The 27,500-nt window shown below is 38.8% G+C and overlaps 1 protein-coding gene across 10 annotated transcripts in view; it reads right to left on the bottom strand.

The window, feature by feature from the left end:
• The window catches only part of LOC121875177 (ATP-binding cassette sub-family C member 3-like), a 309,143-nt gene that overhangs the window by 78,629 nt on the left and 203,014 nt on the right, over positions 1-27,500 (bottom strand). For all 10 annotated transcript variants that reach the window (XR_006090559.1, XM_042379616.1, XM_042379618.1 and 7 more), the window contains 2 exons: positions 25,464-25,684; positions 24,901-25,081 (listed from right to left, as the gene is read on the bottom strand). Coding sequence is in view for 9 of the 10 variants with exons in the window: in XM_042379616.1 (XP_042235550.1) it covers positions 24,901-25,081; positions 25,464-25,684 (402 nt within the window). In the remaining variant the exon portion in view is untranslated. The remainder of the gene's footprint in view (positions 1-24,900; positions 25,082-25,463; positions 25,685-27,500) is intronic.

Genomic DNA, 27,500 nt, shown 5'->3' on the forward strand with positions numbered 1-27,500 from the left:
TTCTGACATTCCAAAGGCTATATGTTACTTAGATGATATCCTCGCAGGAAAAAGACAAGAAGGATCACCTAAATACATTGTGTAAAGTTCTGCAATGTTGCAAGAGTCAGTTTCAGATTAAATAAGAACAAATGCAAATTTGAGCAAAATTTCTGTCACATATCTTGGTCATAGAATAGATGCAGAGGCCTTCATCCCACAGAAGATAAACTCCTTGCCATAAGCTTCCAAGCTCCACCCCCAAAGAGTGTAACAGCTCAGTAAATCCTTTCCTAGCCCTGATAATGTTTCTTTTATTCCAGATTTCTGAAGAATCTCCACTGCATTTGCCCTGAATAGATTTCTGTTAAAGAAGGGTGTTCAATGGTTGGGACCAAAGTAGAGGATGAAGCTTTCACAAGCAGGGGTTCCTGCTTTTTCTAGCACGACCCCATCCAGTGTTGTCAACTATCCAGTGCTAACATCTCTAAACTGCTTCAATTGGCAGACCCAAAGCGAATCCTAGCACCCCATGACCCTTTTACACTTACCTAATGAGCCTCCGGGTGACCCCAGGTTTGGGAACCCCGCCTAAGCAAGTGTAAAAATACATTGCTACATTTAAATACTCAAGACACCATGATGACTCTTTTACCATTATTTTTCATGTGATGCTTCTTCATATGGTATTGATATGTGCATTGTCACACGTGATTGATGGGTGTTAACACCAGTTGCTTTTTGCCTCATGTACATTAACAGGTGCTCAGAAAAACTATTCTCAGTTAGATAAAGAAGCCCTAAGCATTGTACATATATGGTGTTCAGAAATTCAGACAGCCTTAAACCGGGTAGCGTTCACGCGGATTACAGATCACTCACCCATTGGTTTCTTTGTTCAGCCCAAAGAAACCTGTTCCACCACATGCATCTGCCAGACTGCAAAGATGGGTACTTTGAGTTGGGCTTCATACAACTAAGATAGAATGCAGTAAACACGCCGTTCATGTTGATGCAGATAGCATGTCAAGAGTCCCTCTGCCACAAAAGAACCAGACAGCGAGGTTGTAAATTGTTACTTCTTTTGAAAAAACAGACATCCCCACAACTGTAACACATCAAATGATCAAGAAGAAACTGCAGATCCCAATATTATCCAAAGTTCTGAAATATGCTCAGTGTGGATGGCCAAGTACTCATGAGTGTGATCCAAGTTTACAACCTTTTCCTACAAAGGCCGAGATGAAATCAGACAACAAGGGTGGGTTCTATGGGAACTTCTCTGTGGTCATAATTCCCACTGCACTGCAAGGGGACATACAGTACTGGAGAACTACATGAGACAACACCTAGGCATGTGACAAAATGAAGGCAATGGCAAGGTCTTATGTATGGTGGCCCACCTGGACAAAGGCAATTGAAGGAGTTGTTTCTTCATGTCAAGTATGTCAATCCATGAGGGCAGATCCACCTATTGTAATAAATTCACCAGTGAACTTTTTCCATCCAAACCTTAGTCAAGACTTCATGTTGATTTTGCAGGTCCCGCTCGAAAGATGTACTTTGTGCTATGCTACAGTAAGCATCCTTAAAGTAGTTCAAATGAAGAGCATTTCGGCCGAGGCTACGGTAAAGGCTCCTCCTCGTATAGTTTCAGTAGACACGTATTACCTGGAGATTTCTATCAGATAATGGCAGGCATTCACTTCAAAAGAGCTTTGCAGATTCCTGCTTAACAACCGGTAGTATTTTGCATCGCATATCCTCAACAACACATAGTCCTCTACGAATGGTCAAGCAGAAAGAGTAGTTCAAGTACCTAAGCTGCTTTTATGTCAAGCTGAAGTACTAGCAAGATGCTGGAGACTGTCCACAAAGATACCTGCTTCTTATCGTGATCACTCCACATTTACAACAGGAATCGCCCTTTCTGTGTTGCAGGTTGCTAATGGGAAGGAACTAAGACTCTTTTTGATTTAATATTTATCTTTACAAAGAAAGTGGAAGTAGAACAAGAGTCCATGGCAAACCTAACTGTTTCATGTTACTGTCGTGTGTTGAAATTGGGTGATTCAGTGCTAGTGGAGAAATTATAGAGGAAAAGAGAAATGGGTGGGTAAAAGTGGGAGAAAGTGCTTTGAGAAAGGCATTACTTTAGTGAGTTCATGATGGCTATGTAGGGCAGTATCACATAGACCAATTGCTAAAGTGTCCTCAAAGAGTAAATGAAATAGTCCCTGAGGAGGCTTTTTAGTAACGTAGATGAAAATTATTAAAAATAATGAAAACCAATAATTCATATTCAATCCTATTCCTAATGTGCTCAGATATGTATATCTTTATAATGAATGAAGTAGAGCTTCAAATAAGTTAAAATGCAAGTCCTGCTGAAGTTTCAGGAGAGGTTTCAGCAATTTAAAGTTCTCCTAATAAAATTGTACCATCTCCCAATGAACTAATTAGTTGCTTCCCGGTGAGATGTCCAGAACGGCAAAGAAACCTCCTGATACCCAAAAATGACTATACTGCACAACTTGAATATTCTTTTTATTTTATTTTAGTGTCTACTAAGTGAGCACAGAGTTCACTTTCTCCATCCCATCCTGAGTGTGAACCAAACCACCTGCATCCCACACCACCTCCCAGGGTAGAGCGGGTGGAGGTTGCGCTTCCCCAGGTCTTGTATCGCACACTCTGCTTCCACCACCCCTCTCCTGAATACAACCCATGTACACCCGCCTCCTCAACTCCTCCCTTCTCTGCTTCCAAGCCTGCAGGAGCTTCCTGTGCTGTTCCCTCTGCATTAGTGGCGGTCTGGGTGAATGAATACACCCGAGATGCCTCGCCCTGCTAAGTTTTGTCTGCTCAATAACCTCCCATTTCTCCTCCTCACTCACTAGTGTGATCCTGAGGGGCAAGGCTTTCCCCTGCTTTGTCCCAGCCTCCTCACATCCTGAGGGGTTGATGGCAACTTCAGAACCTCTGTACAAATATTCTTAAACTGCATCTTATCGGATGTTATCTTTCTCAGTTCCTCCGCCTGGCTCTCAGGGACTCCAAAACTATTACATTGTTACTGCGCTGGAGACGTTCCTGTTGTTCTCCTCTCCCTAACAGTAGGTCCGTTAATTTTCATTTCTTCGACACACTTCAAAGTCCCAATCTGCTGTAGAACCTACTCTGATCCTGCATTACCTCCGCCACCTCCCGTGTCCCTGCTAGTACCTCAGCATAACTCTGTCTTAGCAACCACCTCATTCTATTGGCTTACTTCATGAGTCTTAGCAAGGATCTCTTTCCCAACTTGTTCTAGTCTGGCAATCAGCAAGGCTCCAGCTTCATCTATTTTTGTCCCTAGGGAACCTGTCCCTATGGCTTGCAATCGCTTCATTCACCTTGACTACACAGTCAGGGCAATACCAGCAACAGCCTTCATGCTTTACGGCAGTTTGCATTATCCTAAATGTTGCATTAGTCAGGCCTGTATCCTCCATATCCGATGTTCCCTGCAGTAATCACCTATCATACTTGGTTGTTGTTATTGTGAGGGGGGAGGCAGACTGTGTATAGAATTCACACCTATTCAAAATAAAGAGAAAAAAAACAGTACTTAGCCCTGTGCTGGCTTTAACCTCCCCTGTTGCCTTTAGAGTTGTCTTCTTCTGTTTTCTTCTGCTTTTTTTTCACTTCACTTGCATTTGTTGGTATTTATGTGCTATCTCTATGTACACTGCATTTTGCTATGAATAACAAGATTTTATACACCCACTCAGTCATTTACAAACACATAAAAATAAAATAAAACTTTTGGGGCGGTAATAGAATGCCTTTAAGGATAGCCAAGCTTGTTGATTTTATTTATTTTTTATTTTAACCAGTATTTCTTATACAGAACAGTCAACTCGCTTACGCCGGTCCCACATTCCTGTTTATTGTTTACGGGTATCCTGCGGAAACCGGAATGCTCACATTCTGCTGCGCGGTACCCCTTTACGCTGGAGAGCGCTGGCGAGCCAGCACATTTTGATCCAAACCTCCCGCCTCTCCCTCCGCTATAGGCGCGAGCAGGGTGCGACAAGGTCACCCAGTCATCAAAACATTACCGAGTTTCACCCGCCACCCACCACAGCCGGCCCAAGTCAGTGATAGTGATAATTATAGTGAGGATATGGACTTATATGGACTTTGAGGGGTTTGACAAAGAGGCCCCTGCAAGCCTCTGTGGTGGATAGTGATACAATTGATACAAGTGATACAGGTGAGGGCCAATAATCTGCCCTCTGCCCGAACCAACCCCCATCTCGCTGTCCCAGCCATCTTTTCTACTAATGTAAGTGTTAAAAAACCTAATATTATTGATATTTCTCTAATTATTAATTGTGTGTGCATACAATCAAAAATTAAGAAGTTATTTTTACTACAACGTAGGTATTGGTCTGAAAAAGTGGAGTTTGGGGGTCGGCCCGTCTCTATTTCAATTAAACCCATATGTTATGTTGTTCACTTTTTTGCTTTCTCACTTTCCTCCCTGTGGGTTGAATTAACCGCGTAAAGTGAGGGTTCACTACTTTCTTTTCCGTTCTCATCAATGACTATATCTCTTTGTACTATCACTGTATACACTGTATCTCCTGTGAATGGTGTATTGTAGGCACAGTTTCAGTCTATGAGAAAGCACACACACAAATAAAATGTAAAGTCTCTGTGGCACCTATAACACGAATTGGTTTCAGCTGGCAGTGGTGCCTTTTGAGCTTGCTTGCCAGTTTGTATTCACTAGTTTTTACAACCTCTTCCACAGTCACTGATAACGCTATGAACTGATTTAACAGGCCACAGTACTACACTCTCTGGTTGGCCTTTATCATAGCCATGACCATAACTCCGTAAAAAAATAAAATAAAAGCTTTGTCATATGGCAATGATTTTGTGGTTGTAGGCCTATTGACCTGGCTGTACCTCCAACTCAGTGGAGATTGAGTTTTAAGTTTTCAAAAATATAATCGCGACTAGCATTAAAAATCCTACATCGATTTACACTTTCACATCGCTAAGACGATCTTGATGATCTTATGTAATCACTGTCAATTTCTGTCGCTCAACAAAAAAGGCCTGAATGCGAACACGCTTTGCAGAAACATAACACGACCCGACCAGCAACTCCAAACTCCATATTTCCTGTACAACTCATCTTTGGAAATGTTGTTGAAAGCCTAAAACTAAAGCCCAACTAAGGAAGCAAGCCACTAACAATGCTTCAAGTGGTAGTGTATTTATTGCTATGTTCTTCCCTCTTTCTCCTGCTTTGTTTGAGGAATAAACATTAGTTAAGTATAGATTAGCTGTTAGAAGCTATTAATATTACTGTTCCCAGGAGTCCTAAGGCCTTTTGGAAATTTAAGAGAGGGAAAGGTTAACAGGGAACAGGACCAGCTGCTAGGTTCAGTTATCAACCAGAGGAAACTTGAGAAAACAATTCAAGATGTAGTAAAGGTGGCCGTTTGTTCCGAAGTGGAAGGAGACCTTATTCCACCACATCAGCGACCACTCCCTCAATGAAGCCAGACAGCTGGGTCGTCTAGGGGGTTGGAAGACAGGGACTTCTTCCATATGGGCTTACAAGACAATCAAAGGGGCCTCATGGACTTGGTTGAGGCACCCTCCCCTAATGTTACTAAAATGGGGTCAGAAACCAACCCTCTTACTCACAGAATTTGTAATTCAACTGTTCAACAGAGGTGTGATAGAACTTTTGCAATAAGAGAAGTGTTTCATGTCTCGCCTATCCCCAGATATCCAAGGCAGTGACAAATTGAGGTGGATTTTAGATCTTTCCGTCCTGAACAAGTTCATTACAAAAACAAGATTCAAGATGCTCACTTATGATCATCTGAGGCATCTACTTTCGCCCAATGCTTGGATCTCAAAGTGGATCTCAAGATGCCTATTATCACGTGCTTGTTGCTCCCAGGTACAGAAAGTTTCGAGTGTTTGCAGTGGGGATGTAGTTATCAATTTGCAGTAATGCCGTTCGACCTGATAATTGTGCCAAAAGTGTTTACAAAACTGGCAAACATCCCCAGAGATCCTTGCAAGAGGGCACAAGAACTTTTGCATATCTAGACGATTGGCTGATAGTGGAAACTCTTTCGAAGAATGTCAAAGGGCAACCCAACGTACACTAGTACTATTTCAAAACCTAGGATTAAAGATAAACCAGGTCAAATCAAATCTCATACCATGTCAGAAATTGGATTGGTTAGGTCTCAATTGGGCTACCAATCAACAGTCAGTCAGTCTACCAGAAGCAAAGTAACAGATGTGATAAACTAAGTAAAGCAAGAGGTTTCTTGGCATGATTGGAAAACTACTGGGTCTGTTGATTTGCCACCATAGTAGTTCCTTTGGGCAGAGTTAAGGAAAAGCAACTAACTCATCTGGGGTCGAAGTTGCTTCCAGAAACAGAAATATTGCTTCTTCTTTTCCTATTCAGATCAAGAATCATCTGTCATGGTGGGAAAAATTTGGACAATCTAATCGGTTCATCTCTGGGTTCCCCTCAAACAGACTTGGTTGTTTGTACGGAAGTGTTTGAGGGGATGAGGATTCCTCAAAGAGAGAGTTCCGTCCAAGGGAAGTTGAGCAACTCCCTTTGGGACAAACACATAAATGTAAAAGAATTAGCAGTAGTCCTATTCTTTGTTGCCAAACCCAAATTTTAAAAACATGACGATCCTGTTTGTCCATGGACAACAGAGCGGCGGTGTTTTGTCTCAATCATCAAGGCTCAACCAGATCTTGGCCCTTCTAAATCTATCAGAATTTTTTTTCAAAGTTTGTGTAACACAAACCACTTTACCTCAAAGCAACTCACATAACGGAGTACAAAACAATTGGGCAGATGCTTGTCCTGTCTCAGGCCAGTATTGACGGAAACAGAATGGTCCCTAAAGATATCGAAGTTCAAGACTCTAGTGAGAAAGTTTGGGACTCCACAAATAGATCTCTTTGCCTCACAAAACAATCACAAGATGCCAACTTATGCATCTCTGGAATGATCGAATCTTTTGGTTCAATCTATCTGTTCCCACCTGTGAAAATGTTGCCCAAAGTGGTTCACAAACTCAGATCCTTCAGGAAAGGTCCTCTTAATTACACCATAGTGGATCCTACAACTGCAGTGACCCAGCCCAGCTGCATAAGCAACAGTCTTCCCGCTGTCACATGAAGCAATGTTTAATAATTTAATGTTTTTTACCTAATGATGATTATTTATTGTGTTTTTTATATTTTATAGGTAGGATTGCGTGGGCATGTAACTGAATAAAAGAAATATGAAGAAAGTTAAGTTTATCTACTTGAAATTACGGTTAAAATATAAATAAAATCATGATCATTTATGCAAAAAAATAATTGATTTAATCAAATGATTAAATCAATGCCAACCATCTCTAGTCATAAGAATGTCTAACTAAACATGATGAATTATCATTTTAATTATAATAATAAATATACTGTACAGTAGTAATGTATGAAGGGTATAAGAGTGATGGTGGTGTAGGATGTTGGTTGAACCTTAACTCTGTGTGGAGACATCCTAGGTGGATCATCTTCACTCTCTCAAGTAATTCAAAACTTCAAGCTTACTTTCTAGAGTATACATGGTCCTACTCTTCTTTCCTGGAATGTCTCTAGGCAGAGACGTTTTGGGTGGAGCCATGGTGATGAAATCAAGCAAAAACTTAAGTTTATCAAGCAGAGTTGTGACTAAAATGAGCACTAGCTAAACACTGACCCACTTGGTGTACCTTGGGTGGTGTAGACACTACCGGTAGACTGTAATGGATTCGACCGCTGTTCTGAGCAAAAGTTTCCACCTGACTGCGTTAAAGCAAATTTTAGCCTTGTGTTAAGTGACACCGGGTAATGAAAGGTGTCTGAGTGAATCTGCATACTTAAACCTGTTGTTAAGCAGGGGCAGTGTACTGGGCTAAAACAGCCTAGACAAAACTATCAAGAACAATGGAGGGATCCTTCACAGGCCACTGGATTCCTTCCTTGGCAAGAGCTGCATCTAGTGGGTAGCCATTAGGTAAATAGAACAATACAAATTATGAAATTGACAGCAAGTATAACACTTGGTACATTATACTTAATCATAATCACAGGCAAATCACAGAAACTAAAGTATAACACTAAAACTGACCTGTTACAGGCAAGGTTGGTAACAAAGGCTTGCACAGAATAGTCGATCTTCATGTAGGATGTCACGGATGAAATCTTTTCCTTTTTAAATGCCCGAATAGTTGATCGCCTGAAATATTTTTCAAACCAGTAAGTATGAGCAAATTAAATATTTCTTGGTTGTATTACATCAATAAACATCTTCAAATTAATAGAAAAGAAATAACTAAAGACCAAATTAAAAATATTATAAATCATAAAAAGAATGTACACAAACAAACTGCATAATTAATTTAAAAAATACAATTCTGAGCATAACCCTTAGGCCCGGGTGGCGTTCCAAAACGTCCTTTTTTCCGCCATTTTTTTTTTTTTAAAGTTAATTTTTGTTCAATCAGAATGTGACATCTAGCTTTATACAGTGGTCCTCGGTTAACTAGCACAATTTGTTCTAGAAGGTTGCTCGTTAACTGAAAAATTCGTTAACCAAACCATTGTTTCAATGGGTTTCTGGAGTAGTTCCAGCTCACCAAAAATTGCCTAAAGTCAACAAAAAGGTAGTAAAGTACACTTACTTTGAGGTTGTGTATGTAGAAGGCTCCTGGATGATGATGATGATGATGATGGGAATTAGAATGGGAGGGGGAGAAGGGAGAAGTGAAGGCATTGGGGTGGAAGAGGTCACCCCATGCCGCCCATTCCATAAAAATTTTAGTTCACTTGGTGTAATTCAAGATTATTTTCTTTAAATCAACACTGCACTGCATTATATATTGTCAATATGTAAATAAATTTCAAAATGACCAATACTTTTGCTGGAAACACAGAAAAAAGGCATTTATGTTGAAGAGTCTGAAGCAAGATGTTACCTCCACTGAAAAGACAGAGAGACTGGCGCCTGTATGATGTGTTGACAGGCCGTTTGGGCGCTAAAAACTAGTTTCCTGTACTTAAATTATGTTAAATAATTGTTAAAATGACTAAAATTTTAATATAAGACTTTAGAATGATAGTACAAATTTATTGATATTTACTAAAATAGTAAGGAATTTAAGCCCTAGAACCGATTAAGTGTATTAGCGGACTAATATGACAGCTAGTGTGCAAGCATATGTTGAGGGTGCTCGTGGAATTAGTATCGCAATTCTCAAAACCCCTCCAGCACCTCCATCACACAGAATAGGTAACATTTTAAGTTCAGTATTTATAGAAAACCTATTAATGTGTGTTCATACATTCATTATAATTCTGCCCACCATAATAGAGTTAAACAGTCAGTATTTTCAACAATGTTTTTTCGTTGCTTTGAGAATTTACGGCGGAATTCATTGATGAGAAATATAAATATATCTATAATATTGGCTCAAACCTTAAATACCCTAGATCTTTCATAGACAAATGCCTGAACATTAATAAGAAATCTTTTATAGAACTGATCCCAAAGCCACCCATGACCATAAGAATATCATAATATTGCCCATTCACAAAAATTTCTCTCAAATTCCTTTACAACTAAAAACCTGGAACGTCAATGTGGCATTTAAAACTCATGCACTGTTAAACAAATGTTAATCAAGAACTCCCCCAACAACACAATTGGTTGCATTTATAAAGTTCTTTGCAAGGAATGTAATATATGTTTTACTTAGGCCAGACAGGTAAAGATCTTGTAACTAGACTTAAACAACATAAATTAGTGTTAGGACAGGCCAGGAATCCAATGCTCTGTTTGTTCATTTGAGGAAAACAAGCATTGCATTGACTGGGATAATGCCTCCTCAATATTACCTTGTAATTCAATTGATAGTAGGAACATCATAGAATCTAGTCTCATTAAACATACCGAAGCATTCAACATGAATTTGAGTAATGGCATGTACAAACTGGACAATTTTGTAATTAAGAAGATTTGTAACCAGGTGAGAAGGTTGGGTCACCTTACCCTCTGACCTGACTACCGACCATTATGGTGCTATTTAAGATTAGTAGGGTCATTACCTAATACCTGACCATTGTGGACCTGATCTCACCCTCCTCTGTTTTGTACTTTTCCTTAGTCTGTCCTCACCCCTGAAGATGTAAATTACCGCAGCGCAGGAACTTTGTATTTTCTTCTTTCTGTGGTTATCAGCATACACCTGGATCCATCACCTAGTGATTTACTTATATATATATATATATATATATATATATATATATATATATATATATATATATATATATATATATATATATATATATATATATATATACAATTTTACCCTTCTTGATTTCATATAGCGTTTTCACATATCTGTGATGCCTTGCCAAAGCTGAACTTTCACTTAACGCAAGTTTTTTCCACATATACGCGGTGAGTGTGCCGAGACGCTATTTTTAGATTTGCCCCACCGCCACCTGCCTGACTGCCTGTTTTAGCTCATAAAATTCATAAAATTACAGGCAGAATATAATTTACATTGCTGGAATTCTTATAATTTGGTGATCATTTGAATATAAACATCATATATTTTGCTTTAAACTTACAATTTTAGATAAAATTTTTCTCTAGGTAACTATGGTATCTTTTGTGCAAAATATATGACATTTATATTCAAAATATTCCTATCTTACAAGGAATCAGCAATGTCAATTATATTATCCTAACTTTAGTTTGGTATTATTTATTAAATTTGGTGGTTATCCACATCTCCTTGGGACGAGTTGGTGGAGAGGGACCGACTGACCATCCGTTACCCTGTGAAAATTATTATTTTTTTTTATTAACTGAAGATATTTGTTTTAGCTCATAAAATTCATACAAATTACCCGGTCAGAATATAATTTACATTGCTGGAATTCTTATAATTTGGTGATCATTTTGAATATAAACATCATATATTTTGCTTTAAACTTAAATTTTTAGATAAAAAATTTTCTCTGGTAACTATGGTATCTTTTTGTGCAAAATATATGACATTTATATTCAAAATATTCCTGGTCTTAAAAGGAATCAGCAATGTCAATTATATTATCTAACTTTAATCTGAGGTATTATTTAATACTAAATGTTAAAACTCTGGAAGGAGGATTGGATTGGTGGGGGTGGGGAGGGTTGGGACCGACCGTGCGGTTGGAAGAGGGGGAGGCAAGGTGGGGTACTTGATTGACAGATAGTGTCGTGATTATTTTTTTTTTATTAACTGAAGATATTTGTTTTAGCTCATAAAATTCATACAAATTACCCGGTCAGAATATAATTTACATTGCTGAATTTTATAATGGCAGGGATCATTTTGAATATAAACATTTTATATATTTTGTTTTAAACTTACAATTTTTAGATAAAAATTTTTTCTAGGTAATTTATAAAAGATCTTTTAGCAAAATATATGACATTTATATTCAAAAATATTCCCTGGTCTTAAGGGCGAATCCAGCAATGTCAATTATATTTTCCTAACTTTAGTTTGAGGTTATCCCACACATCTCCTGGGACGTTGGTGGGGTGGGGGGAGGGAGGACTGACCGACCATCTGTTAGCCGGCTGTGTAGTGTGAGAGAGGGGAGGGGAGTTGAGTCCATTATTTGAATGGACATTAACTTCATGACTGTATTTCTATTTCTCTTAAGTATTAATTCATAGTGCATGCACCATCATAAAATTAAGATGTTATTTTACTACAACAGGCATGTGCCTCTCAAAAGTGGAGCCTTTGGGGGTCGGGCTGTTTTGGCTGGAATTAATCCCATATGTTCTGGGTTGTTACTTCATGATTCTCATTTAACGCGGGACCTCTGGGTTCACCACTGCTATATATATATATATATATATATATATATATATATATATATATATATATATATATATATATATATATATATATATATATATATATATATATATATATATATATATATATATATATATATATATATATATATATATATATATATATATATATATATATATATATATATATATATATATATATATATATATATATATATATATATATATATAACAGATATCTCAGTTTATAAGACCTGAATTTGAACATTAAAAAATCTGCCTAAAGTTAGGGTCGCCTTAATCACCAAGTATATAAAATTCTTACTCTCTTAAATATTGGTGTGTCAAGAGGGTGATGAAAACACGGTAAACCACTCACAAAGTCCTACCAGGGAAAGTGACTCCTGACTGTGACCGCCTGTGTAGCTATTTTTAGCCGTCCTTGTGTTCGAGGTGGCCAGTAATGCATATCTGTATATTTACTGACTATAATATTTATCTCCTATAAATAATTAATTTAAAATTAATTTTTTACAAAGAATATTCAGTAAATGATCATGAATTCTGAAACTACTGACAGTGGTAAATTTAGGATATAAATGATGAACAGAAGTCACTACGGAGTCATGGATTCGAGTTTGTCCTTAATGATCACCTAACAGTTATAATGCTAGCCTCCCTTAAAAACAAGTATATATAAATTAAAGAAAAAATACTTGCAGTGTGTTTGCACGTATTACAGCATAATATATAAATAAATAAATAAAACAAATAAATCGCAAATCTATTTGCTAAATGGAAATATTTTATCACACCAACATTAGTTCCAATTAAATAACTGCCGCTTGAAGTGAGTCACTAGGTGAGCACCAGCTGAGAGTAATTTGATGCCAATACTTATGAATTGGCATTATTTAAATAACCAACAATAAATAAATGGAAAGATCAAAGGTGAGAAATAATTATATTGTATGTATGTTGTGTTGTCAAGGAAGAGAAACAATTGAACTCTGCAATTGTGTAAAATGAGACAGAAAAGATAACTAGCAGCAATCCTAAGACTTGGTCATACTGTGATGCCATATGAAGTAGGGTCTACTATTGACAATATTGCACATTGTGCTTCCAACATCTTCCCAGGCAGTAGAATCTCCTCATTTGCGGCTGCCCAAAACTTTTAGCACATTACTTGATACAACATGATAAATTAGACAAACAATGAAAATAAAAACAAACAAAAAGTTATTTACTTTCAAGACCCTCTGAGAACAGAGGATGTAGGGGGCTGAAGGAGGTTGAGATAAGACACATTTATAGCCTGTCTTTTGTGTAGAAGTCGACCACACTAGAAATAATTAATTTTATTATGTAGTGTTGTGGAGGATGTGTGAGTGGTGTGGGGGGGTTGTGGTAGTGTTGTGAGGATGTGTATGTGTGGGGTTGTGGGTAGTGTTGTGGAGGATGTGAGTGGTGTGGGGTTGTGTGGTAGTGTTGTGAGGATGTGTAAGTGGTGGGGAGGTTGTGGTAGCGTGAGGATTTAAAGTGGTGGGGGGTTGTGGTAGTGTTATGAGGATGCTGTAAGGAGAGGGGGCTCAGGTTTGAAGTTGTGAGTGATGTGAGTGGTGTGGGGGGGGGTTGTGCAGTGGCAGTGTTAGGAGGGATGCGGTATGAGTAGTGTGGGACTTTCAGGTACAGCTGTGAGGATGGAGCGGTGGGGGGCCAGGTAGCCAGGAGGATGCTGCAAGAGTAGTGTGGGGGGCTTTGCAGTTGTGAGGATGTGGGAGTGGTGTGGGGGGTTGTGGGTAGTGTTGTGGGAGGATGCTGTAAGAGTAGTGTGGGGGCTTAGGTATGGTGCTAGAGGGATGTGTGAGTGGTGGGGGGGTTGTAGAAAAGCCAGGAGGGATGCTGTAAGATAGTGGGGCTTTGTGGGTACAGTTGTGAGGGATGGGTGGTGTGGGGAGGTTGTGGGTAGGAGATGTGTGTGGAGTGGGTGTAGGGGGTTGTGGTAGTGTTAAGGAGGATGCTGTATGAGGTGTGGGGGCCTTTGTCTGAAGCTGTGAGGATGTGGAGGTGGGGGGGGTTGTAGTGTGAGGATTCAGGCGGTGTGGGGGGCCAGCAGGGTAGTTAGGAGGATGCGGCAGAGTAGGGGGCTTTGTGGTTCAGTTGTGAGGATGTGAGTGGTGTGGGGCAGCAGGTAGTGCTAGGAGGATGCAAGAGTAGTGTGGGGACTTTGTGGTCTGAAGCAGAGGGGATGTGTGAGTGGTGGGGGCAGCAGGTAGTAAGTAGAGGATGCATGAGTAGTGGGGGCTGTGGTCTAGCGCTAGAGGATGGAGGGTGGGGGTTGTGCAGGGTAGTGTTAGGAGGATGCATGAGTAGTGGGGCTTTGTGGTAAGAAGGGAGGATGTGTGAGTGGTGTAAAGGTGTAGTAAGGAGGATGTGTGAGTGGTGTGGGGGGGTTGTGGTAGTGTTGTGAGGATGCTGTATGAGTAGTGTGGGGGCTTTGTGGTACAGTTGTGAGGATGTGTGAGTGGTGTGGGGGGGTTGTGGTAGTGTTGTGAGGATGCTGTATGAGTAGTGTGGGGGCTTTGTGGTACAGTTGTGAGGATGTGTGAGTGGTGTGGGGGGGTTGTGGTAGTGTTGTGAGGATGCTGTATGAGTAGTGTGGGGGCTTTGTGGTACAGTTGTGAGGATGTGTGAGTGGTGTGGGGGGGGTTGTGGGAGTGAGTCATAACCACACACCACCCTCAACACACTACCTCTTTCCTGCATCACCATCCAACACTACCAACGTGCAACACACCTGGTCACCTCTACATTATTAACACCTATACTGGAGTTGATTGGGATCATGTGCTGTGTACATCGATGTATTTCTGCCCGACACTGAATACGTCATCAACCTCTAGGGTCCAGGATAATATTAAGCCCTGGCACGGTGACTCCTCTCTCTTAAAGTGCATTAAGGTGATTGTATTTGGCGTCATCTAATCCCTAACTTCATAATGGAGTTGTCAAGGCTTCACTGTAATTACAATCTCCAGTTTTTTAGTTTCGTTTATTCAACTGGTATTATATCTACAAGAGTTATTTAACCAGACGTGGACATTTCTTTTTGTAAAGTCATATGTAGTATGAAATACAATATTTCAGTATACGAGTGTCATGTTGAGATGGGAGTGGTGACATTAGTGGGGCAGCTAAATGCAATTTTTCAAGAGAATCATGAAAATGGTGGTACAAGCACCAAATTTGGCATGGTAATTCTCTAATGGTTACTAGTCAAGTCTGCCTGATTGGCCATTTAAAAATTCAAGATGGCGACCATTTTTCAAGGTGACCGCCATATTGACCTTCAAAAGTTGATTTTTCTTATAGAAATTGATGTAGTTGGTCAATCTGGGTGATCTTGGTGTCGATATGTATGTTTTCAAGCATGCTTAGATGATTTTTTTATAGTTTTAAGTCCATTGTAACATTTTTATCCACATAAAATAACACTTTTAGTAAAAAATATAACAAAAAAGAACTTACTAAAAAAAAGTACGGTAAACAGTGGGAACACAGTCCCACCACCGAGACGAGGTAACACTCCCACCACCGATCGTCTCGTGTGAAGCAAGCATATAAATTAAAGAAAATACTTGCAGTGTGTTTAATATGTTACAGTATATTATAAATAAACAAATAAATCGGTAAATCCATTTCAAGTAAATGGAAAAATTTTACTCGACACTGACATTAGTTCCAGTTACCGGTAAATAGCAGACGCTTCAGTGACGTCACTAGTGTTTACACTACACCAGCGGGTAACATTTGATGACATTACTTGAAGTGAATTGGCCTTATTTTAAAAAACCAAGGATGGTTGGTAGAGGACTACTGAGTCAGTGGGTAAGTGTCACATTTGGGGTACTGGTCTTATACAGCGAATAGAGCTCAAAAACTACTTTTTAAATGGAAATTTGGGGGGGCCGTCTTATGCACCCCGACGCCTTATAGGCCGAGATATACGGTATATATATATATATATATATATATATATATATATATATATATATATATATATATATATATATATATATATATATATATATATATATATATATATATATATATATACAGTGGTCCCTTGGCTAACGAGAGCCTCGGTTAACGAGATTTCGGTTAACGAGTTACCTCCCAAAGATTCTTAAATTCGGTTAACGAGCAACCCCTCGGTTAACGAGTTTCTTACAAGCCGACCTCAACAAGTTTTGGCTTGCACTGGGCGGTCAACCAGCTGTAGTATTAGTCCGCCAATACATTAATCAGTTCTAGGGCTTAAATTCCTTACTATTTTAGTAAATATCAATAAGTATATACTATTCAATAATTTTAAAAGTTTAATATTAAATTTTTTAGTCATTTTAACAATTATTGAACATAATTGAAGGTAAAGTGACTAGTTTAATGCGCGGCATCCAGCCTCTTAACAAAGCAAACAGGCGTTAGTCTCTCTCTGTTTTCACTGGAGGTAACATCTTGCTTGAGACTCTCTTCAACTAAACGCTTTTTTTCTGTGTTTCCAAGCAAATTATTGGTCATTTTGAAATTTATTTTACATATTGACAATATATAGCGCAGTGCAGTGTTATTTTAAAGAAAATATTCTTTATTTACAACAAGTTTAACTTTAAAAAGCACGTGTTGACATTGTTTGAATCCAGCATGGGGCCTAAGAGATCAAGACAAGCGATTTCAATCCAAACCAAGCAGGAAATCATAAAAAAACATGAACAAGGTATTAGAACAAATGCGCTATGCAAAGAATATGGCATGTCGACAATTCTTGCACAGAAAGACAAATTTAAAGAAGTGAAAGTGATAGACAAATCTACAAGAGTGTTTAAAAGTAGATCCCTAATCGTAGAAACTGCGAGGTTACTTATCATCTGGATTAGGGAAAAAAGATGAAAGGTGATTCAGTTTCTACTGAATTCATTTGTGAAAGAGGCAGGGAGATTTACGAACATTTAAAGACAGATCAACCTAGTTCTTCAGGCACAGAATTTGAAGATTTTCGGGCCAGCAAAGGCTGGTTCGAAAAATTTAAGAAAAGAAGTGACATTTTCAGTGTTGTTAGGCATGGTGAAGCTGCTAGTGCTGATAAGGAAGGGGCAGCAAAGTTTTTAGATGAATTTAAAAAACTGATGGAAGAAGAAAATTATCTTCCACATCAAGTGTTCAATGTGGACGAAACTGGGCTGTTCTGGAAAAAGATGCCCAAAAGAACATTCATCACCAGAGATGAAGCCTCTTTACCTGGGCATAAACTCATGAAAGACCGTCTCACTCTATTGCTTGGTGCCAATGCTTCAGGGGATTTCTGACTGAAGACTATGCTTGTCTACCATTCTGAAAACCCCAGGGTGTTCAAGCAACAGAAAGTGTAAGAGGAAAGCTTGGAGTTTATTGGAAGTCCAACCGTAAGGCATGGGTGACAAGACAGCTCTTTAATTCTTTAATGAATGGGCTGTTGATGTGTTTTGCCCTTCTGTGAAGAGCTACCTAACCACCAATAAACTCCCTTTAAAGGCTCTTCTCCTCATGGATAATGCTCCTGGTCATGACCCTGACCTTGCCAGAAATTTGGAGTATCAATTTGACTTTGTGAAAATGTTGTTTTTGCCTCCAAACACTACATCAATCATACAGCCAATGGACCAGAATGTGATCAGCAACTTCAAGAAGTTGTACATGAAGAAAATGTTTAGGAGGTGTCATCAGGCAACTTCCAATGATCCTGAACTAACACTGAAACATTTCTGGAAGACACAATTCAACATCCTGGAGGCTGTTAAATTGATTGCGTCATCATGGCAAGAAGTCTCCACTAGATCCCACAATTCTTCATGGAAAGCACTGTGGCCATCATTAGTCCATGATTTTGAGGGATTTGAGGAAGAAACAGAGTTGGACCAGGAGAGTGTGTCCAATAGTCAGTCATTGGGCCTTGAATTGGAGGAGGAGGATGTGGAAGAGCTTGTGATGTCTCATGAGGAGGAACTTACTCCTGATGACTTGAAGCAACTGGATGAGATGTTACAGGTAGAGGCTGACAGTGGTGAGGAGGAAATTGAAAGTAATTACCATATGTCAGCTAAACAGTTGAAAGATGTGATTTACTACTGGGAGAAGTTCAGGGAACTAGCTTCAAAGCACAAAGAAGTGGAAAAAACTGAACTAACTTTGTGTCATGTTGAGGACTCAGTGGTCTCCTTCTTTAAACATAAATTAATGGTGAGGAGGACAGATGCCCCACAGACCACAATTGACACTTTCTTCAGTAAAAGGCAGAGGGAACAAGATGCTAGCCCTCAGCCTTCCACTTCAAGAAGGAGAGAGGATGTTCATGGTGGAGAATCTGTCAGTCCAGAGGTTCCTGACATTTTCATGGAAGGTGACTCACCTTCCATGAAGCAGTAAAATGCTTCTCCTCCACCTCCACTTCCTTCTCTTCTCCCTTCTCCTCCTCCACCTCCCACTTCAAATTCACATCATCAGCATCATCCAGGAGCCTTCTACATACACACCTCAAAGTAAGTGAACTTTTCTACCTTTTGTTGGTTTCGGTTAACGAGATTTTCGGTTAACGAGCAACCTGCTGGAACGGATTGTGCTCGTTAACCGAGGGACCGAGGGGGGATACGGCCAGCGGCATCCTTGCCCGGGGCGTCAGGGATAAAAAACAGAACATCTATATGATACAGACGTGAATTTAGTTGTTTGTTACAGCAAAGACAAGTGGTATTTTCCACGCTTCACAGGAAAATTTCCCAGAATCTAAACGATTCACCTTGCATGAGCTGTATTTATTTATGCAAACAGCACTGTGTTTGTACAATATTGTTCGTACTGTAAACAAAATAATGTATACTATTATACTACAGGTTGTACGTCTCTAGTCCGGCAACCGCGGGACCTGACCGGTGCTGGACCATGGAAATTCACCCATTTCCTGGATAGATAGTGACTTGTGCTTATACTTGGAAGCACTAGCACCACTTTCTCTGCATCATGGTCTCTTTGAAGACATATTGAAGGGTTAAATGTCGTATAGTAGCTTCTCAAATTTCGCGAGTTTTTAATTCAACATATTTTATTGGAACACAAAAAATAAATAAATAAATACAAATTTTGACGGCGGAAACTTGAATTTCGACGGGTTTGAACGGCCCGCCAACGTGCAGACGACGTGCATAATCGTGTAAACAGCGTCATTTCTCTTATGTACAAAAGATTCATTATTGTTTATTACTGAATGTCTTTTTTATTGAATTAATGTTTATGTGTGCAAAATGAACAATACAATTCATTAATAATACGTAGAATATTAGAACACACGAGGAAATGACACAGCATTGTTTTCGTTGATTACAAAACCAGTGACTGACTGGTTCTACATATAAAACTGAAGAAAATAAGACCTTGGCTGTAGCTGTAGTAAAATTAATATGGTTGTTTTAAGTAATGTTATTTAATGTTAATAAATGGATTAATAGAAGTAGCTAACAATAATGGTAAAGAAAAAAGAGAGATCGCGTACGTAAGTGCGCACACGTGAAAACATCGTCATTACTTTACCTAAGAATATGAAAGCAACACTTATTTACTGTTCATATATATTTTAATTAATGTTTCTGAATTTGTTTTTATTGAATTAATGTTTGTGTGTGCAAAATTAACAATACAATTTATTAATAATAAGTGGAATATTAAAACACACGAGGACGAGATGGCTGTTGGCATTGTTTTTGTTAAAGCTTACAAAACCAGTGACTGATTGGTTCTACATATAAAACTGAAGAAAATAAGACCCTGATTGTAGCTGTAGTAAAATTAATGTAAAAAAATTAATATGGTTGTTTGAAGTACCTGTAATGTTATTTAATGTTAATAAATGAAACAATATAAGTAGCTAACCATTAATGGTAAAAAAAAAGTGAGACTGCACGTATGTAAGTGCGCACATGTGAAAACATATCGTCATTACTCTACATAAGAATATGAAAGCAACACTTATTTACTGCTCATATATATTAAAGGGTTAAATGTTGTACTCTGTATAGACAAGCAGAGGGAGAGAGAGAGAGAGCAGCCGAACTGCCGGATGTAAACAAACCTTAATTTCCCGCGGCTTTGTTGTTGGTTTTTTTTACGGGGATTAGCCCACCCGGGCACAAGTCACTGACCCACATTGGGGCCTGAGGGGCAAAAATTTAATACTCCTGTAATAATAATAATAATTCAGATAAGAAAAAAAAAAAAAAAAACGCCTATCTACCTATTGGACAAACTAAAATCGTTCCGGACCACGGGAGTTTCCGGAACACAGAACGCCAGACTAGAGAGGTACAACCTGTACTATAATGTACTCAAAAACAGACAATGCTCACTCAGCTGACTGTAATCTTGTCTTTACACTTGCGATGGAGGTTGGGTGTGAGATTACTGGGTCATGTTATTGACCTGATCTGATGCAATATTAGGTCATCTATAGTAGGGATGGGGGATTAGTGGGTCTTATGCCCTGATGTCTTGAATAAAGATGAAAGGGAAGGTGCTCCAGTGTTTCCCACTTACTGAAAGTACAGTACGGTATATATATATATATATATTGCTTCTTCTCTCCCTATTCAGATCAAAATTAATCTGTCGTGGTGAACAAATTTGGAAAATCTAATCGGTTCATCTCCCCGGGTTCCCCCTCAAACAGACTTGGTCGTTTGTACGGAAGTGTTCGAGATAGGATGAGGATACCATTCCTCAAAAGGAGAGTTCCGTCAAGGGAAGTGGAGCAACTCCCTTTGGGACAAACACATAAATGTAAAAGAATTAGCAGTAGTCCTATTCTTTTTGTTGGCAAACCCAAATTTCAAAAACATGACATTTCTGTTTGCCATGGACAACAGAGCGGCAGTGTTTTGTCTCAATCATCAAGGCTCAACCAGATCTTGTCCCCTTCTCACACTGTAAAAAAAAAAAAAATAAATAAAAAATGTCAAAGTTTGTGTAACACAAACACTACCTCAAAGCAACTCACTTAATGGGAGTACAAAACAATTGGGCAGATGTGTTGTCCCGCCTCAGGCCAGTATCGACGGAAACAGAATGGTCCCTAAAGCTATCGAAGTTCAAGAGTCTAATCAAAAGATGCCAACTTAAGCATCTCTGGAATGATCAATTCTCTTAGGAAATGCTCTACTCATAGATTGGAACCGTTGGAATTCAATCTATCTGTTCCCACCTGTGAAAATGTTGCCCAAAGTGGTTCACAAACTCAGATCCTTCCAGGGAAAGGTCCTCTTAATTGTACCATATTGGATCCTACAACCGTGGTGTCTGGATCTGTTGGACTGGTGTCCGCATCCACTGCAATTGCAATAAGGATGTCTAGACCAGGTACTGCACCCTCAGTTCGAGATATCCTTGGCTCTTTACGCTTGGAGTTTCTCAAAGGATGTTTAATAGATTGTTGGGTAATTCCAAGTGATAGCAGGTCATAGACCACAAACTTCTATGCAATATGAGAAAGCTTGGAAACTTTTTCAACAATTTATCAGGTAAACGACTCCAATCACATTGTCGGAAACAGTGGTGTTAGAATTTTCGGATTTTCTGTTCAGAGTTAAAGGCCTTCAAGGATCTACAATTGCATCTTATAAATCAGCATTGGTTGACCCTCTGGCTTGGGGTTTTAATATTACTTTGAAACCAAGAATTTATCAAATGCTCAGATCGTCCTTTTTCATTCAGAGACCTCCTCGGCCTAAGAGAATCCCACCTTGGTCTCTAGATAAAGTTACTAAATTTTTTATGGGGCCTAATTACAATATAATTCTGAACCGGGACAGATGGCTCCAGAAGGTAGCTTTCGTTCTAGCAATAGCAACAGGTATGAGAATTAGTGAGCTGATTTCAATTTTCAATAATCCATCATTAATGGTATTTTCTGAGGAAGATGTCACCCTTTTTCCTACGGAGATTCTAAGAAAAAATGAAAAGGAAGATTTTAAGCTCAACCTATCAGGATAAAACTGCTAATGAATGAGACAAGGGTTCCTCATATATTGTACCCAGTTAAGATTCTTCAAGAATGGTCAACCAGATTCCCTAATCGAGGCCCCTGTGTATTCTCATCACAAGATGGTAAGAAATTGTCTCCTAGTCAAATGACAAAATATTTTTCTCACTTAGTGAGTCAAGCAGACCCTGGCAAAAAAAATTTGGCACATGACACCAGGAAATATGCAGGGTCTGTGGTCTTTCTGCGGCATATGAGCCTCAGTCAGATCAAAGAAGTGGGGTTTTGGAAATCTTCAAAACCTTTCAAAACAGCTATCTTCATCTATCTCTGAAAGATGCTTCACATGTGATGGTGCTGGGGTCCCCTCCCCCACCTAGATAATCTCCACAACCAGGACCTTCTTCTTCCTCATCAGAATAAAGTGAGTATCCTAATTGGGATATGTAAATTAACATTTTACCTTCCGGTAAATGTTCCTAATATTGGAAATTATTCCCAAAAGTTTATACAGTGGTCCCTCGGTTAACGAACGCCTCGGTTAACGAAATTTCGGTTCATGAATTACCTTCCATAAGAATCTTCATTTCAGTTAACGAACATAAATTTTGTTAACAAAATTCTAAGGAAAATGTTTCGACATGCTTTGGCTTGCTCACCAGCTGGAAGATTAGTCCGCCAATACGGAAATCGGTTCTAGGGCTTACATTCGTTAAAATTGGAGTAAATATCAAGAAAGTTGTACTATTCAATAATTGTCCAAGTTTTATATTAAAATTATTATTCATTTTAACACCTATTTAACATAATTGCAGTACAGGGAACTTGTTTTTGGTGCGCCCATCAGCCACTTCACTCACCCACCAAGGCCTCAGTTTGTATCTCTGTTCATTGGAGGAAACATCTTGCTTGTGGGTGTCTTGAACACAGAGTATTTTTGCATTTTTACAGTACAACTATTGATCATTCTGAAATTTATTTAACATATTGACAATATATAGTGCAGTGCAGTGTTGATTTAAGGAAAACAATCTTGAATTACATCTAGTGAACTTATAAATTCTATGGGTGAAATGATGGCATCAAACATGGGGTGATTTCTCTTCCACCCCCACTTCCTTCTCTTCTCCCTTCTCCTCCACCCCACTTCTAATTCCCATCATCATCATCACCAACCAGGAGCCATCTACATACGCACCTCAAATTAAGTGTACTTTACCGCATGTTTTTGTTTTTTTTTACTTTGTATGTAATTTTCGGTGAGCTGGAACCAATTACCCAAAATCCCATTGAAACAATGGTGTCAGTTAACGAAATTTTCGGTTAACGAACGATCTTCTGGAACGAATTGTGTTCGTTAACCGAGGGACCACTGTAATTATAATCTGGACCTAAGCTAGCGGAGCCTTATACGCAATGTCACCTCCCTGTCCACCTCCTGCTCGGGTAATCAAAGCTAGACGTTGCATTCTGGATTGAGCAAAAAACGTTTAATATTACTTATTAAGTAATTATTAGATGTTTTAATTGCCTGTATGTTGGCCTGGTGAATTGGCTAGGAATTAACATACCTAGGTAGCATTTGCTGAAGTCACATTCGAGCTATATCACAAAAACTGGTTTTTATAAAAAAAAGTCTTTTTCTAAAAAAAAGTTTTTGTGATATAGTCCAGAATGTGACGTTGATGTCCCACCCATCTCCCCTCTCGAGTGTTGACAACTGTTTACTGCTCGCTTTAGGGCAAGAGATGACGGTAGCAATGCATGTGATGGGGGGGGTGTGGGAGGGGGTTTTGAGAATTGCAATTAAATGCCAGGTAGCGACGTGTCCTCCTAATATTACGTATTTAAATAATTATTAGAGGTTTTAATTGCTTGTATGTTGGCCTGGCGAGTTAATGCTAGGCATTTACTGTACATACCTAGGTATAAAGCTAGATGTCGCATTCTGGACTACATCACCAAAACTGGTTTTTAAAAAAAAAAATGTTTTTTCTTGATTTACCACCCTCTGCACCAGGGAGGGGGGGAGGGGAAGGGGAGGGAGGGGAGGGGGGTACTGCCAGCAGCACCCTAACTCGGGGCTTAAGGGTTAAACAAATGTATTCAGTTTTCATTGGGCACACTTTGGAAGTAATTCTATTATTATGCTATTACTGTATTCATTTTATTTTATAAAGGAACCATATGAATGGTCAGTTGATATGATAACCTGACAGGGTCCACAATGCCCACCTCATCATATTTGACCATAATGATCAAGACTACAACAGCAGCTTAACTTACCCCACGTAGCTGGACTCTCCATATCTAAGTGGAAATAAGAGAAAATGTTTCCTATTGAATTGTGTTGTCACTGAGGGCAGAAAGTTCACTGTGGTTTCCCTTGGTACACTTCACTCTGTCTTCACTATGCCTGTCACCACTATAGTCAGCCCTAAACCTTCACAAGATTCGCTAGCTTTAAACGTCCAACAGAGTTTCTTGTTTCTGAAGACCTGCCTCCCAGTAATCTATCCCTTAAATTCTTCTTCTCTATCACACTACAGTAAAGGATCACAACCATTACTTCACTGACCACTTAAGCTACAAAAAAGATTGACAGTTGGCAGTTAGCAGTCATAATGTCATACACTACTGTAGTACTGTAAGAGTGTGCTATTCCTGTGTCATCATCATCATTGTTTTAAGGCCATTTTCCATGCAACTGTGTAACAGTTCAATCTCTCATTCTTTTCAAATGACAATACAGTAATCTGCAAGCCACATGTCAAACATCCAATAAAGTGTTAGAATATAAATCATGTGTACAGTATTTATAGATAAAAAACAATCTTAAAATACCTTAATAATTATTATAAACTGTTCATTCAGTTCAACTGATGATAATCTAAAGTCAAACCTTGGACACTCTCTCCAAAGTGTGAGAAAACAGGAGACTTGGTTACAGATTCTATGCGCTTGAGCTGCCTTGTGGTGGATATGTAGACAATCAGGATGAAGTAGTAGAGCACCATAATAGGACCAATGACTATGGCAACCAATGGGGTCGATACCACAATCACAATCAGTGTTGCTACAACCTATAAGACAAATATAAGCCAGTAAATCAATAAGGAAATACTTGGAGAATAAGTTGAAGATGAGTAACTTGGGAGAGAAGAAAAAAGATGGTGAGAAATATTGCGAGCAACACAAACATCACTGGACACTGAAGGTATTATAGTAACAGAGAACAGACCGAACATCTGGCTGGCTAGTAAGATGACAAATAATGAAAACTAAAAAATATTTATATTTAAAGAAACATGAAGGAAAAGGACAACAAAGGGTAAAAGGGGGAAGGGACAAGGTGAGGAGAGCAAGAGGAGGAAAACAGAAGAGGGAAGAGGAATTTAATGAGTATATGGTATAAATCTAGCAGACAGTGAGAACCTCTTCACTACAAATGTGTTAAGATCTCACCTGTGCTAAGAGTATTAAGGAGTTAGATATAAGGAGGGGCAGCACACTATCAAGGACGTCTATATCCTTACTGAGGCGGTTCATGATACGCCCACTTGGATTAGTATCAAAAAAGCTCATTGGCAGATGTAAGACTCTCTTAAGGAGTCTCTGATGAATGTCTTTCCCTGCTCTCATGCAGCCAATCCACAGCATAACTGATCCAAAGTAGAACAACACAGCTGCAGAGGAAAATAACAGATACAAAGTTATGTTTATAATTTTTTTTTAACTGTACCTTGATAACAATGTACACTGTTAGTGGTTCATGTTATATGGTCAGCTAAATCAACATGGTTAAAACTCAGATCAATCCCTCAAAATAGTGGTTGACACTAATCAAGGGTTTAATTTCACCTTCCACTTGAAAGGTCGCCTTAGAAATAGAAGTTGTCATTTAAAGCATATATATATATATATAAATGAACTCTACAGCCACATTAGCATCACTCCACTTCTTTACACAACAACAACAAACAGTTCCAAAAATGGTTGATGGAATTTCAAACACAGGGACACTTTTGTGTCTGATTCTTCCTTTATGTTACTTGTTTAAGCTGGACATTCAAAGAGAGGACTTTTTGTGGTTCAATATGAAGAAAAAATTAAACTTACTCAACGATTTCACTTTTAACCTGTTAATCTTTTTTTGTTTCACTTCTGATTACTTCTTGTGGATATTTTTAGTATCAGGACTAGTGTCAGGGAGACCATCTTAGTAGGAAAGCTTTTGATTTTGTACACTGATCATAAAAACACCACCTAGGATGTGAAAAATATTTAAGTCAGTCAATTAGTGAAAAATTCTCAGGCTTGTACAGCAAAATATACACCTTATAATGTACAGTCATGGTCAAAGGTAATAATCCACCCCTCCAACTACTATAACCGCAAGCTCGAGGCCTTTCTACACAACTGGTCACAGGAGGGTGGGGGAGAGCTAGGGGTGGCTGACCCAGGTAAAGTAGAAGGGTGTAAGTCCAGTGTCACATATGTAATGAGAATGTATGTGGACTTCAAATTATCTGTAACACCTGAAGAATGTGTGATGGTTGGCGGATGTAGCTTGACGTTGATGGCCTTAATGACCCTGGAGGTTGATAGGCCTAAAGCTCAAACAACCAACCAACCATGAGGGCTAATGTCCAGGGAGGTGTCATATGGACTTAACTTTCCATTAGTTATCTATGCCTTTACTTGAGATTCTGGTGAGAAATGTAAGTGAGTCTTTGGCAGGTAATGTGTCATTAGGGATAATAAGGTGTCTGGCTTCTGTGAGGGAAAGCCCCTCATATAGCAGAGACGTGACTGATCGCCCAAGCAGCTAACGAGCCAATCAGTGGTGAAGAGGATAAAAGTAAGAGCAAAAAAAGAAAGGAGGGGGTGCAGCTTGCTCACCACTGTAGTATCTTGCGTTATTTAATGGGAGAATGACGAGTCACATGGTCTGTCTGGCTGGGGCATTTATTCTCTGTTCTTGGTTACAACGTGCCTAACACATTTCGTGTTTACTCAAGCCTAAACACTTTCTGACTTTGGTAAGAAGTAACATAATATATAATATATATATTCAATAAAGGCAGCATATAAACATACATATATATAACAACCACCAGTAACAACACTAAACGAGGCTGTTAGTTGACCACTTCCACCTCGCTACTACCATTTTTGAAAACCTCCCACTACAGTAGAATGCCGATTTAAAGCGATTCAATTAAAGATTGTTGATTTAAAGCGATTCAATTTAAGATAGATTTAAAGCAACACCCACAATTAAGGATAATATTTTAATTTAAGGAGAATCTTTCCTATTTTGCGTGAATCAATCTGGCGTATCATATTTTAAAATTCGCGCCTAATGTACTCAAAATAATTTACTAAATGATTACTAAAATTTTTGTCTAGTGCAAAGTAGAGCATGATTATATAAAAATTAATTGCTATCTAATAAGAATTCCAGCAATGTTAATTATATTCTCCCAGGTCAGTTTAGTG

Source organism: Homarus americanus, unplaced genomic scaffold, assembly GCF_018991925.1.
Source record: "Homarus americanus isolate GMGI-L3 unplaced genomic scaffold, GMGI_Hamer_2.0 scaffold36970, whole genome shotgun sequence".
NCBI classification, from domain to species: domain Eukaryota; kingdom Metazoa; phylum Arthropoda; class Malacostraca; order Decapoda; family Nephropidae; genus Homarus; species Homarus americanus.